This window comes from Balaenoptera ricei, chromosome 11, assembly GCF_028023285.1.
Source record: "Balaenoptera ricei isolate mBalRic1 chromosome 11, mBalRic1.hap2, whole genome shotgun sequence".
Lineage (NCBI taxonomy): Eukaryota > Metazoa > Chordata > Mammalia > Artiodactyla > Balaenopteridae > Balaenoptera > Balaenoptera ricei.
This window is the reverse complement of record NC_082649.1, coordinates 6053026-6066851: the sequence shown is the minus strand read 5'-3', so window position 1 is coordinate 6066851 and position 13826 is coordinate 6053026. Positions and strand designations below refer to the sequence as shown.

The 13826-nt window shown below is 42.7% G+C and overlaps 1 protein-coding gene across 1 annotated transcript in view; it reads right to left on the bottom strand.

Annotated features, from left to right (window-relative positions):
* BMP6 (bone morphogenetic protein 6) overlaps positions 1–13826 on the bottom strand; it is a 146346-nt gene that overhangs the window by 14419 nt on the left and 118101 nt on the right. Inside the window, exon 2 of the mRNA XM_059937880.1 lies at positions 10376–10568. Within this exon, the coding sequence (XP_059793863.1) occupies positions 10376–10568 (193 nt within the window). The remainder of the gene's footprint in view (positions 1–10375; positions 10569–13826) is intronic.

Sequence of the window (13826 nt, the reverse complement as noted above, 5' to 3'; positions counted from 1 at the left end):
CAATCAAAAATTTTTTTCTAAAGTACAGGGCAGAGGTAGTAATTACCCAAACAAAGGCTTAGAATAAAGTCAGAGTTTAAAATCCACTGCACATCAATGCCAATGGCGGCTGGATACGGAAAACACATTCAGATGCTCAGGGCTGGCACAGGATGAGGAATCATGAGTGACTGCTCACGTCAGGGTCAGTGTAGGAGGGGGTGAAAGGTCATGCAGGAAGCAAAGGTCGAGATGCCTAACGCCTGCCGCTGGGACTCCAGTGGCCACCCCGGTCTCACCCTCCTCCTCGTCCCAAGCACAACGCCCTCTGTCTAGACTGCAAACACCACTGACACACACTCAGAAAGGGTGAGGAACTTTCAAAAAGTGACAGCTTTGAGGAGGGACTTCACCGGCTCACTGCTTCCAGTAACTCAGGTATTTAAGAGACACTATTTACGGCAAGTCACTAAAATGGGTCTGGTCTGACCCACATCTATTTACTTTTCTTCAATGACACATGACCTTCTCAGTCTACGCACTCTGTCAAACTGTTGCCTCAAACAAGACGCTCCTGATTTTGCTACGCAAACAGCAGGGGTTCCCTTCTAAACCCCCCTCCAGTGGCATCAAGGTCTTCTTTAGGCGAGAAGTACAATTTTCAAATAGAATGAAAGTCAAAAATCAATGAAAATTAGACAGTAAGGCAAGGATTTTCTTTTTTCTTATGTAATGTATTGTATATAGAGGATTACGTCTAAACTTTTACCAACTAAAAAGATAGAAAGAAATGGGATATTTGAAAACAAAGCATTACAAATCAGAGTAAACTGCTACACACACACACACACACACACACACACACACACAGATTTGAGTAACAAGGGTGAATGAACATTATTATTATATAATCAGCCAAGCTCTCACTGATTTTATGGCACTTGAATTTACCCAATTTGCACCTCTAGGATGAGAATAAAGAGAAAAGCTCATATACCAAAGGCACTTACGCTCTGTAAGGGATATTTCGTCTTCAATAAACCAGTACAAATCACTTTGCTGTCAGGATATTAACACGGCTCTGCCCTTACACAGTGTTTACCACGGGACAGCTCCTACATATGTCAGCTCCTCACGACCACCCGAAGAGGCAAACAAAATACTATTCATACCAGCACAGGTTTACAGAGCAGGAAACTGAGGCACGTGTGGGTTAAGCAACTTGCTCACACTCACTCAGCTGGATCTGAACACAGGCAGCTTGGCTCTTAAGCATCATAGCAGAGGTTCTCAAGGCCAGCCTGCATCAGAATCCCCTGGGGGCCTTGTTAACACACAGACTGCTAGAGATTCTGAGGCGGGGCCTTGCAAACTTGCACTTGTAACAGATTCCCGGGTGATGCTGGTGCCGCTGGTCTGGGGACCACACTCAGAGGCGCTGTCCTCCAGCACTCTCCCTCTCCAGTATGAGGAGAATGACCTTGGCCCGCTTTTTAGACCTAAGGTTCAAAGCTGTCTGCTCTCAAAATACCTTGCTCCTCTCCTTAAAATCATGCAAAGTCATGTAGGCTTCACAAGTAAGTGTTTGATTGTCTTAGGGATTGGCCTTACCCTCAGGGAGTTAGAGTTAGACTAATAATCAGAACCACAGGTTAGATCAAGTCCGAAGCAGCAGTATTATTAGAAGGTTTGCTCGTATGTGTCCAAGACAGGGAGAGAGGGGGAAGGCGGAAGATTACTTTGTACAAGTTCATGGCCACCTAACCTGTCCTCTTTGGCCACGCAGACACAGTAACGTTCCCAGACACCGGGGCAAATACTCCAACACGCCCTAGCGATCGAACACAGATTGAATGAAGGGTCTGCCACCTTTTAAACATGTCATGGGCAAATCTTATATGTTTTCGTTCTTATCACCAACCCCACATCCACGTCCTTGCCCAATATGGGGAATTAAAACGGTAAAAATACTGTTAATTTCTGATCTTAAAAGAAATAGCAAAACAAAAATCTTGATCACAACCATGGCCCAACTCCCACAAAGCTGGACGTCCCGGGGGAGATGCTGGCAACCAAAGCAACCTGTTTCTGGGAATGAATAATCCAGAAGGCACAGTTCCAGAAACAAAGACCTATGTTCTTTCTTTTTTTAAATAAATTTATTTATTTTATAAATAATTTATTTATTTTATTTTTGGCTGCGTTGGGTCTTCGTTGCTGCATGAGGGCTTTCTCTAGTTGTGGCGAGCGGGGGCTACTCTTCGTTGCAGTGCGCGGGCTTCTCATTGCAGTGGCTTCTCTTGTTACGGAGCTCCGGCTCTAGGTGCACGGGCTTCAGTAGTTGTGGCTCGTGGGCTCTAGAGTGCAGGCTCAGTAGTTGTGGCGCACGGGCTTAGTTGCTCCGCGGCATGTGGGATCTTCCTGGACCAGGACTCGAACCCATGTCCCCTGCATTGGCAGGTGGATTCTTAACCACTGCGCCACCAGGGAAGCTCAGGCCTATTTTCTTTTCTCTGCCACATTTACCAAGTGGATAAACAGTTCCAAACAATAGCTCCTCCGGCTCCCCATGTCCTGACACCCCCTCCCCAAACTTAGCATTCTTCTGAGTGTATCCAATTCTGTGTGATAATGTTAAGTCCTCTCTAACCTTCTCAGCTCCCCTGTGTCCTTGCAAAGAACAGAATGTAGACAGGCGGAGGAAGAAGGTTTGGTAGCTTCTTGAATCTTTTTTTTTTTTTCTTTAACTTCAGGGAGATGATTCTAAGTCTAAGGAATATGTTCTTGACTAAGAAGATGAAACGAATGGGTTACATAACAGCAGTTCTGGGTCAGTTACATTATCCCCTTTTCAGGGGCAAAGGAACAAATACTGAAAAGCTCAGTGCTTGCCCGGGACCCACGCTGAGTGCGTCAGAGATTATCAAGCCAGCAGTAAGATTGCAGGAGTCCCTGGGGATGGGACCTATGAAAGCCAGATACAGAAAGAGAAACAGGTGTGGCTGGGCACAGCGATAAAAAGGCTTTGATTTTCCTCCACCCAAACGACAATAGGGTTCTCCTATTCCTGGCTTTCTCAAGTTTGCCCTTCTCTTCATAAAAGAAAACGGTCCCAGGTATCTCACTTTCATGTCGGTGGAGATAAGAGTTCACATTACTTCACTTTGGGAGGCAACACCAAACATCCGACAGAATTCATACAGCAATCAGTTTATGAGAATCAGTCTATGATAAATGCTTTTCTAAGAAAACAACTCGCCTAGATCCTGGCTCAACTACTGCGTTCAGATCTGGTTTCCAGAACTATACTGTTTGGTTAATAACTCAAACATCAACATTTGTGGGGATTCATTATAAAGATTTCCAAATAAAAATAATAAAAATATGATACTTCAGAGATAGATGCTTCTGGCTACGATGTATCAAACTAACACTCCTGCTAAGACTAAAAACACAAACCTTTTGAAGCCATCTTAGAGCAGCCGAGAAAGGCAATGGTTGATGAGTCAAGAGAAATGCATTGAGGTGAACCCTGTATTTGCTGTTGATTTTTCATCTCAGGGTATTTGTTAATTCCTAGCATGACGCAAGGATGTCAAACAGAAAGGAGAAGCAGCCAGGAGCTTGGAGCAATATCGCTGGCTGGGGACGCAAACTGGAGCTTCAGGAAGTTATGACTTGAAGGGCTAAGGTCCCAGAGGAAAGAGGCTGTAGAGAAGTGAGCTCATAAAAGTGATCTCATAGAAGTTTGGGTTCACTTCCTCTAGGACCTTGGCTCTTCAAGTCCTGGCGTCCATGAACTCCAATATTTCCATTTGAGATGCTTGCCAAATATTAGACTGTGTTTGCATGCAAGAGGAAGCTGAGAAAACAAGCAGAAAGAAACTGCTTAGAGGATAAAAAGCAAAGCTGAGTTTTTGGCAGTCTCTTAATACTGGGGAGTTAAAAAATTAGAGTTCAGAGGCCACCAAGGAAGGGAACTTCTGGTAAACAACCTAGACCTTCAGCTGAGACCCCTAAAGAGCTAAAACTGTAGGAGAAAAGGAAAACCAGAAACAGAGAACCCTTAACACATCCGGAAACCCAGCCTCAGTTAAGACAAAAGAACAAGGCGATCTGCCTGTCTGTATTTTTTCTGCCTTCCAGAAGAAAATGAAACCCAGTCTGGAAGGAGATACCAGTATCTAGAACTGATTTCATAAATAATGCCCAGAATTTAATTTTAAAAAATTATCAGGCATGCCAGGAAATAAAACCAAATGAGGAAAAATCAAGGGAACAAACAGATAATAGAAATAGACCCACAGGTGATCCAGATAATAAAGTTTTCAGACATGATCTTAGAATCTAGCCTTATATTAAAAGGATAATAAATCACAAGTTGGGCTTGTTCCAGGAATGTGAAGTTGGTTTTACACTTGAAAATCATTTAATGTAGTATATCACATTAACACTATAAAGGAGAAAAATCATATATAGACATCCCTCAGTATCCTTGGGGGACTGGTTCCAGGACCCAAACCTGGATACCAAAAATACCTGGATACCAAAATCCCCATATGCTCAAGTCCCTTATATAAAATCATGTATAGTATTTGCATATAACTTACCCATATCCTCCTGTATATTTTAAATCATCTCTAGATTACTTATAATACCTAACACAATGTAAATGCTATGTATCAATAAACAGTTGCCAGCACACAGCAAATTCAAGTTTTGCTCTTTGGAACTTTCTGGAATTTCTTTTCAAATATTTTGATCCATGGTTGGTTGACTCCACAGATGCAGAACCCATGGATATGAAGGACCAACTATAATCATCCCAAAAAATTCAGAAAAAAGATAAAATCCACATCAATTTCTAATTTTAAAAAACTCATAGCAAACTAAGAATAGAGGACAATTTCCTTAATAAAATAAAGAGTATCTACAAAAACATCTATAGCAAACATTATCCTTAATGGTGCAGTATTAAACATTCCCCCCCTTAGATTAGAAATCTGACAGAGATTTCCAATCTGAAATTAGAAATCTAACAGCAATCTGAATGGAATTCAACATTGCACTGGATATCTAGTGAGCACAATAAAACAAGAAAGAGAGAAGTAAAAATATAATTACAGAGGAAAAAATAAAAATATTTATAGATGACATGATTATATTCATGGAAATTCTAAAATTCTGCAGAGAAAAATTATTAGAATTAATATGTAAATTTGCAAGGTTGCTGGATATAAGGCCAATATATAAAAATCAATTGTATTTCTATATGTGGGCAAAAAAGAATTAGACACTGAAATTTTTAAAAGCTAATAACACCATTTACAATAGGATAAAAACTTCAATTCCCGGAATAATTCTAATAAAAACATTCAAGACCCCCTAAACTGTAAAGTGTTATTGAGAGTAATTAAAGAAAGCCTAAATAAACATACTCTTGGACTGGAACACTCAATATTAGGGAGAGTCAATTCTTCCCAAATCAAGCTCTAAATTTCATGAAATTCCAAACAGAAGCCCAGCAAGTTTCTTTTGTGGAAATTGAAATGCTGATTTTACAATATATATGAGAATGCAAAGGGCCATCAATAGCCAAGAAAATCTTAAAGAACAAATTTGGAGAACTTAACACACCAGATATTAAGACTTCTTACAAAACTAAAAGAATCAAGAGTTTTTATTGATACAAGAAGAGAAAAATCAATCAATAGAACAGAATAAAGATCTCAGAAACAGACCCAAACACATGTGGTCACCTGATACATGACAAAAATGCCATTGATGTGCCTAGAAAAAAGATAGTATTTTTAATAAATGGTCCAGGGTCAGGTAGGTTTTTCTATTCTTACACAGCTATCTAATCTACATCTGTAGTTCACCTGTGATCTCAAATATCCATTCCTGTAGAGTTTAGCTCATTCTGCTGATCTAAACACTCCCATATCCCACTGCCTCTTGGGCATCCAACCATGACTCAGACATGTCCCAACCTGGACTCATGTCCATCCCCCTTCCTTGACTTATTCCTACATCCCCTATCTCTGTGAATGGTTCACAGTAGCGAATCATTTAAAAATTTTGGAAAACTGTTTTTTTTGCCTTTTGACAGTTATTTTCTCTCCTGGGACAATTATATTCTATCTTAAAAAGTAGGTCAGAAATGGTGAACTTGGTCACAACTTTAAACAATAATTCAGTCTGGCATTGTTTCTGGGGACTCCACCAGCATGGCCTCTGGGTGGCCTAAGGAAATCTTTCTTGGTTTTAAAAACCAACTTTTAACACAGCATTGCCCTGTTCCCTTGATTCAAAGATGCACATCTTCCAATCCTAAGGATTCTGAAGTTAGGATGAAACATATGGACCAAACTGAAAAAAAAAAACAAAACCCTACTTTGCCTGTCTGCAAACAGAGTCGTGATATTGCTTATACCAGGAGGAACTGAATTTTGAATTTGGTAATTAATTCTCACTTTAAATGTCTTCCAACGGACTGCACCATGATAGAACACAAAAAAGAAAAGTTATCATATACACAGAAGATAGATTATCACTGCCAGGCAATACAACTGCCAAACCCTATATACTCTATATAGTAGAATATGGGATGTCAAAACTATCAGAGGCACGTGTGGCCAGTTCATGTACCAAACAGAACCATCTTTCAGACACTGAAAAAATTTCTGGCTGGCTTTCAAGAGATGCTGTTAGACTTTGACTTCCACATATACAAAATTGAATAAGAAGAGTCAAAGTATGTCTTTCACCAGATAGAAACGTAGATGCAAATGATATTCTTAAAGGCCCCCAAACTGCACTATTAATCTATAGGTGCTATAAAAGTAAAGATCATGAGTACATGTTATGAAAAGCAACATGCTACCATCACACTACTACATATGACAATGGAAGGTTGACAGTTAATCAAAGCAGCCTTTACCCTCCAAGTATGAAGACAGTTAAGTGTGTATGAGATTCGGGAGAAAATGGTAAAGTAAATGGACAAAGATATAATACTGTGAATAAGGACAAGTACTTTTATATAAATTTATTCTAGCCTTTTTTCTCCTCCACACCCCCTCCTCCAGAAGAACTGCTAATAGATCCATGGTTGACCAAAAGATCAATGAAGGTTTGCAGAGGTTTTCCATTGCAAGCCCTTGAAAGCCAAAGTATCAATACCAGGGCCTGAATTCTAACAGACACATTTTTACCCCCAACGGAGCTGTCTCCTATGCCATCCAAACAGAAGCGTCCTTGAGATGTTCGCATCCAAGCTAAGGAGAAGAAGATGCAAGGCATGCCATAAGGGGACCGCTTACCTCTTTCTGGCACTTCACCTTTATATCAGGACTGTCCCCATGTCACTGGGATGACTTTGAGGGAATCAAAGCAGATCATAGTTTAGGCCTAATTTGGACTTGGCAAAACCCATATGTGCCACGTTTCATCCTTCTAAGGATAACCTACCTGCCTGCCCAGCTGTCTGATGGGGTCATGGCTAAATCCTAAGGAAGGAACATAGGGGAAGGTCTTTCCCAAACTCTAAGCACTGTGTAAATGCCAGTTTCCACCAAGGTCATCATAAAAACAATTTCTTACATCAGATAGTAACACCAAACTCATCTTAAGATATCAACCCCACACCATACTCTAGAGTAAAATTTAAAAATAAACTACAGAGGGCCCCCTGTGCTCCTCTGATAGAACCGCATATGCTGTAGGGTTGCCAACCCCACTCCACTCTGCGAGTTGCTCCAGATCTTTTCAGGACTTAGATTCCATCTCTTGGCTTATTCTCAGGTTTTGAATACTGTATCAATTGTTACCCTGTCCTACCTCAAAGCACCATCTCTTCAACTCATCACTGTTTTGAACTTACCTGGTCCAGTGATTTCTTACCAGTCAGAGAAATAAGGTTTCTGCAGAGTTCGCAGCAATGGCCTATCTTCCAAGAATCGTTTCTGACCCTCCCTGGGTCGGGCTCCCTAGCCGCCCTTTACACCAGGAGGCCCAACACAGAACTTCTTCTGCCTCAGCTGATGGTATGACTCAGCATTGAAACACCTGCCTTTTTTCTTTTTTTCTTTTCCAAGGAGGCCAACTCTTTTGCAACACACACGTGTGTTAAGCTGATCCATCAAATGCTACAAATTTCACTGAAACAGATTAGACAGCTACGTTTCTTCACAGGCCTGGAGGGTCCTTTTCAGCCAAGACACCCCAAGATGGTACAGATGGGGAGATCGAACCTTCCCCAGAAGGGGTCCCACAGTTCAATCTGGAGGCCTCTGGAAGGACATGAGCAAACCGCAGGCAGCCTGGGCTCCAGGCCCATCGATAAGAAAATCTTCTCCTGGCCAACCTGGAACTCTTTAAAAGCATGAAATTCTCCCAATTCTCCCAGGATTTCCCCTTTCCTATGCACAAAAATTAAACACATCCAATCACCAAAAGCTCCCATCCTAAAACGCAGAGAAATTACAATTCTGCTTTGACACGGAGTCAGCGAAGGTTGGGACCATTTGGGAGTTTTGTTTTCCAAGCTCACTGCTGGCCTGGAGGAAGCATGACACCACGATCTGAAGCTCAAGGCAGCTGTTCGTTTTTGGCTGGAGTTCAGTATAAACCTTACAAATGGTCTGCCAGCGCGTGCTCTCTCTCTTTTTTAAAATAATAATAATTTTGAAAAAAGTCCATAGTCACAAAACCTCCAATCTAGTGTTTTCACTCTAAAGCTTTTCCTGCAGAACACAGAAAACTATGTTTTCCAAACAAATGTCTGAGCCAAAAAAGGCACCAGCAGGTTATTTCCATCAGAGAAAGGCAATGGGACCGATACTTAGGCAGATTGAAAATCAATGGCTAAAGCAGTTCCGAAGAATCACTGAATAGCAATTGTCTCTGAAATATTGAAAGATGAAAATCTAGCAACAAATAATTTACTTTTCAAAAGAGGCCCTTAACAGTTAAGTCAATGAATACACTTTTATTTAGGAGCAAAAATCAGACATCAGAAAACCTGCCTTCCATTCTGAAATTTTGGTCTGTTATAAAGATCCTGCAACGGCTCTGTTTTACTTACAATTTAACTGCCACAGCTAAGAATTCACATACAGCCATCCGTGTGTCTGTCCAACACCAGGACATGTCCCCACATCCTGACATGTCCCTCCTTCTCCAGTTCCCTCGTTACAGACTTGAGTATGCATCAGGGCCAAATGTTGGCAGTGCTCTCAAAATGGTCCTTGTATGGGGCACGTTCATGTTTGTTATTATTTTAGTGTGTGTATTTGCGACAGACCCACACACAGATCCGTAAGTTCAGGAGAGACCCAACTCCTTCCTTTGGACCTTCTTAATCCAAACTTTTGGACCTTCTTGGGAAATTAATAGATTTCCAGGACCAAAAGCAAGAATCTGGAGGTGGTTTATAAAACCAAAGCTAATAGAGTCCATAAAGAGAGGACATAAATGTCCCTCCTCCTCTGCATTCTCTTCCTTTCCCTTTTATCTTCGTATTTACCATACAATTGCCAGAAAGACCTATCACGTGCCGAGATCCTACCTGCTGCCCGCTGAGAACCACGGGCAGTGCTAACCTCTGCATCGGACTCTCTGTTCTGGCCAAACCACTCAACTGAGCCCTAAATACAAGCAAAGTTCAAGGTCATGGGCTTGTTTTCTGTGTGCTGTAGGACTGAAATAACTGCTGTAATACTTCATCCCTTAGCCCCTCCGATGCTCTAAAAATCACTCCATGGAAGTTTTCCTTTATTTGCTAGGCAGCCCCAAGAACACAGTTCTTCTGTAAAACAGTGTGGCTTCATTTCAGGAAACAAGAATAATATAGACATGGGAAAAAAAAGTCTACCGGTCCCTTGCATCTACATGATAAAAAATACATTTGAGACACACATATACACACACACTCACTCACAGACATATTATATCATATATGTGTACATTACATGCACAAGCACACAGCCTTCTATTCGCTTGAATCAGTAGCATTTGCAGTTAAGCATCCGCATAATTTCCGCGTGCGAACTTATGTTGGCCACCCTCACCCATCACTCAAAGTAGGGACTAAAACATAGTGGGAAACATTTCAGTCCCAGTGAGTTATATGTTTTCCGAACACAAAGGATGCTTAGTAGATACCATTCACTGGCTTGCTTCGGAAAAGAAAACTATTTGGGAAATTTTCACCTTAAGAGCAAAAAAGTCGTCTTGCTGGCTCAACGCTACCATTGGGAACACACCCCCCATCACGCCCGTGTGCTGCCCTTGAACTCCAAGCCACCTTGCAGAGACAGAGTCGGGGTTATAAGGTGGCGGGGTGAGAAACGGGGGCCAGCCCCACCCTTTGGGGTTCCTCGAGCCTCCATACCTGTGCTGCTGCTCTTGTAAGACTTGGTAAATGCCGACAAGAAAAGTTTGGTTTTTAAAACTCCCGACAACACAGTCCTTGTAGATTCGGAACTCTGCAGCCGTCACCGCCTCACCCTCAGGAATCTGGGATAGGTTGAACTTGAACTCTTTGTGGTGTCGCTGGCGAGGGGAGAACTCCTTGTCGTCCTCCACTATAGGATTAAACAAGAGAGAGTGACAGCTATCATTACTTGGCTAAGTGCCACAGGCTCACCTCTAGAAAGTTCCCCCGTTTTCATTCCTAAGTGGCTTACCGTTACCCTCATTAGAGGGATCAGTGGGTGGTGGCAAGAACCACGGGCCAGGCGGCCAGGCTGAGGTTAAAATCCTTCATTCTCCCCAAGGATTAAATACAATGCTTAGATTCTCTTTAACGACTTGAAACTATTTAACCAAGTTGCATGACAGCAAGTTATTTGAACTCTTGTCTTCCAGCTTCCTCATCTGCAGCATGAGAGGAAGAGGGCTTCCCAGGGAAGCTGGAGGAATGCAGGCAACAGTGACTAAGAACGCCTCTGCCGTCCTGGCCCCGTTGTCCCCTCGCAGCCCCCCTTTCCTCCTTCTCTCCCCACCAAGCAGTTGCCAAGACCCAGGGCAGCCCTGAGCTAACCTTTGCTGGGGGAGGGGTGTTCCGTGGTCGGAGATGGGGGTGGGCAGCGCGTTCTGCCTGGGTCTGAAGCTCGAACGGTCCTCATATTTTGCCTGATGTCCAGGGGGAATTTTTGTTGAGGGGTTTAGTGTGAAACTTCATAGAAAATATTGCTCTAACTAAAGTCCACTGCCCTCCCTCTACTGGAGGAAAGTGAGGGCAGAACGCCTCTGAGGGGAGGGACCCTCTGGGTTGTGAAGCTGCCGGGGTCTCCATTTAACCTGCATGTAGAACCCACGTATGAGGACAGAGATGCGGAAACACATCACCAACGGGATAACGTGATATTGTCTAAGGCTTGTTTTAAAAACTGGGAAAGGATCGAGTCTAAAAGCTTTTTTTTTTTTCATATTTTGGCCATGCCACGTGGCTTGCAGGATCTCAGTTCCCCAACCGGGGCCATGACAGTGACAGCACCGAATCCCAACAATTAGGCCACCACGGAACTCCCTAAAAGGTTTCTTTAAATGAAATCTTTTCCCTGCATAAAGACAAAGTATGGGGAACTACAAACTACTGATTATCATGCTTCAGAGTCAGCCTTCAGATGGCTATACAAAGTCCTGGGTGAGAGGAACACTATCAACCTCGGATGCTTAACTCATAATCGTTGTAGGAGAGAAAAACAAGCACCCTGCGTCCCACCACAAATCCTGACTCTTTTCCCCAGAGCTCAGAAATGCTTCTGCCCTGCTGCTCCTGTTAGTTTTTTCTTAATGGCAACCGCAGTAAAATCTCATGAGCAAATTAATCCTTGATGGCAGAGTTTTTCCAGGACTTGTGGGTAGAAAAAAAAAAAAAAGATCAAGTTATTTGCCACCTCCAATGGCCCACTTTCTCCCCCATGTGCTGTTCTCCATAATCACCAGAGAAAAGCTCTGCAGATTAAGCTCCTTTACAGCCAATAACTTTACACGAACTTGAGACCACGATGGCATTGCAGAAGCTTGGGAAAGTTAAGCCATCCATCGGTTCGAGGTTTTTACATAAAGAATTTCTGAAACTGCCATGTGACTATGCAACAAATCTTTTAGATTCAAGTTATCCCTTTTCTGGGGGCGGGAGGGGAGAGAGTTGTTAAAAAACAGTAAGCTTTGGCTTGTGTAAGAGCTTGAATATAAGTTAAAAAAAAAAAAAAAGGTCCAGCCAGAAAGTAAACCATGGTTCAGTCCCAACAAGAGAAGAGGTTTTTTAATTAGTGGCTAAGCATGAAAAGCAATATTGTTGGGGAGTTCACCCAAGGACACCCACACCTGATGGTGGATCACTTTTCCCTAAAACTGATCTGCCTTTTCAGTTTGATATGTTATCATCAGTGGTTAAAAAAAGTGAATCGAATCTGATTTCCCAAAGAGACTTTCTAAAAAATAGTCACACAGCTTTTCTATAGGGCCTCTTGGGTGCTTAAAAATGTCAATATCAAGAAATGAAAGCATATTCTTAAGATTCTTTTGAGAGAATGCATAAGAATTCCTCAAAGAAGTCTTCCAATCACTCTTAACATAAACAACAGAAAAACTATGAATGCGAAGCAAGATATAAAACAGTGACTTAAAAATAAAAATAAAACAGTGACTTATGATATTTCAGTTATAAGGAGGAGAGAAGGGACAGACATTTCAACACATGAGAAATATGTTAGTCTTTAGAGAGGTATACCACCCCCAGTAAACCACACCTTCCTGTATGTACACCCTTAGGTGGTCCCTTCTCCCCTGGGCTGGTTCTGTGACCTTCTCTGGACCAATAAGAGGCAGCAACAGTGGTGCTGAGTGATTCTGAGGCTAAGTCATAAGCTTGGAACTTCCTTCCATTTAGGTGTCTTGGAATGCATGTCTAAGGAAAGATGGCTACCATGTAAGAAGTGCAACTACTCTAAACCCCCTAGACTATGAGGAAGTCCGAGGTAACCACGTAGAGAGGCTGTGTGGCGCACAGAGACACAGAGGGAGAAGGAAGGAGGGAGGGAAGAGCCCAGTCAGTCCCCAGCCACCTCAGCTGAGGCACCAGACATGGTATGAAGACGCCATCTTGGATGTCCAACCCACTGGAGCCTCGGGACGACCCCAACCCCAGTGACCACCTGACTGCAACTGCATGAGAGACCCTGAGGGGTGGGGGGGCACCCAGTTCATCCTAGTCTTTTCACCAGACCGTGAGAGATGATAACAGTACCTTGCTGTTCGAAGCCACTATGTTTTGGGTGATTTGTTACACGGTAAGAGGCAACTGACACAAGATGAGAAGGGAGGGCAAGAGAGGATGAGAGAGGAAGAGAGAAGGAGAGTCTGACCTTGCCAGGAAGGGGAGAAATTGCATGCAGTTCTTAAGGAGGAGGGATTTTGAAATCCTGGGAGGCAGTGTGTGTGACTAAGGAAGGATCCTGGCAGCCGCTCACAGACAGATGTGAAGAGATAGATAAAGAATCTAAAAATGAGAAAGTGGAAGCATAGTTCAAAGCCTTCCATTTTATTACCGTGTGAATTAGAACTCGTTGCCTTATATGTACATTTCCCCAATTCTCCTCTGGTCGGTCTTGAAGCACTCCACTTCCTCCTGCTTTTCCTGTATCCTTCTTGGAGGAGAGGCATGGTCTCCTCAGCCCCCCGTGAGTCTCTGATCGCTGCCCACCTCGTTATAAGCTCTCCCACCTAAACTCTTATTGTCGCCTGAGCCTATCCTCGTGCGTCTTAGCTCAAAGCTACACCATCTTCCTCACTCTTCCCAGGAGACCTCAGCTACTGGTCATTGGAGTTTGCTT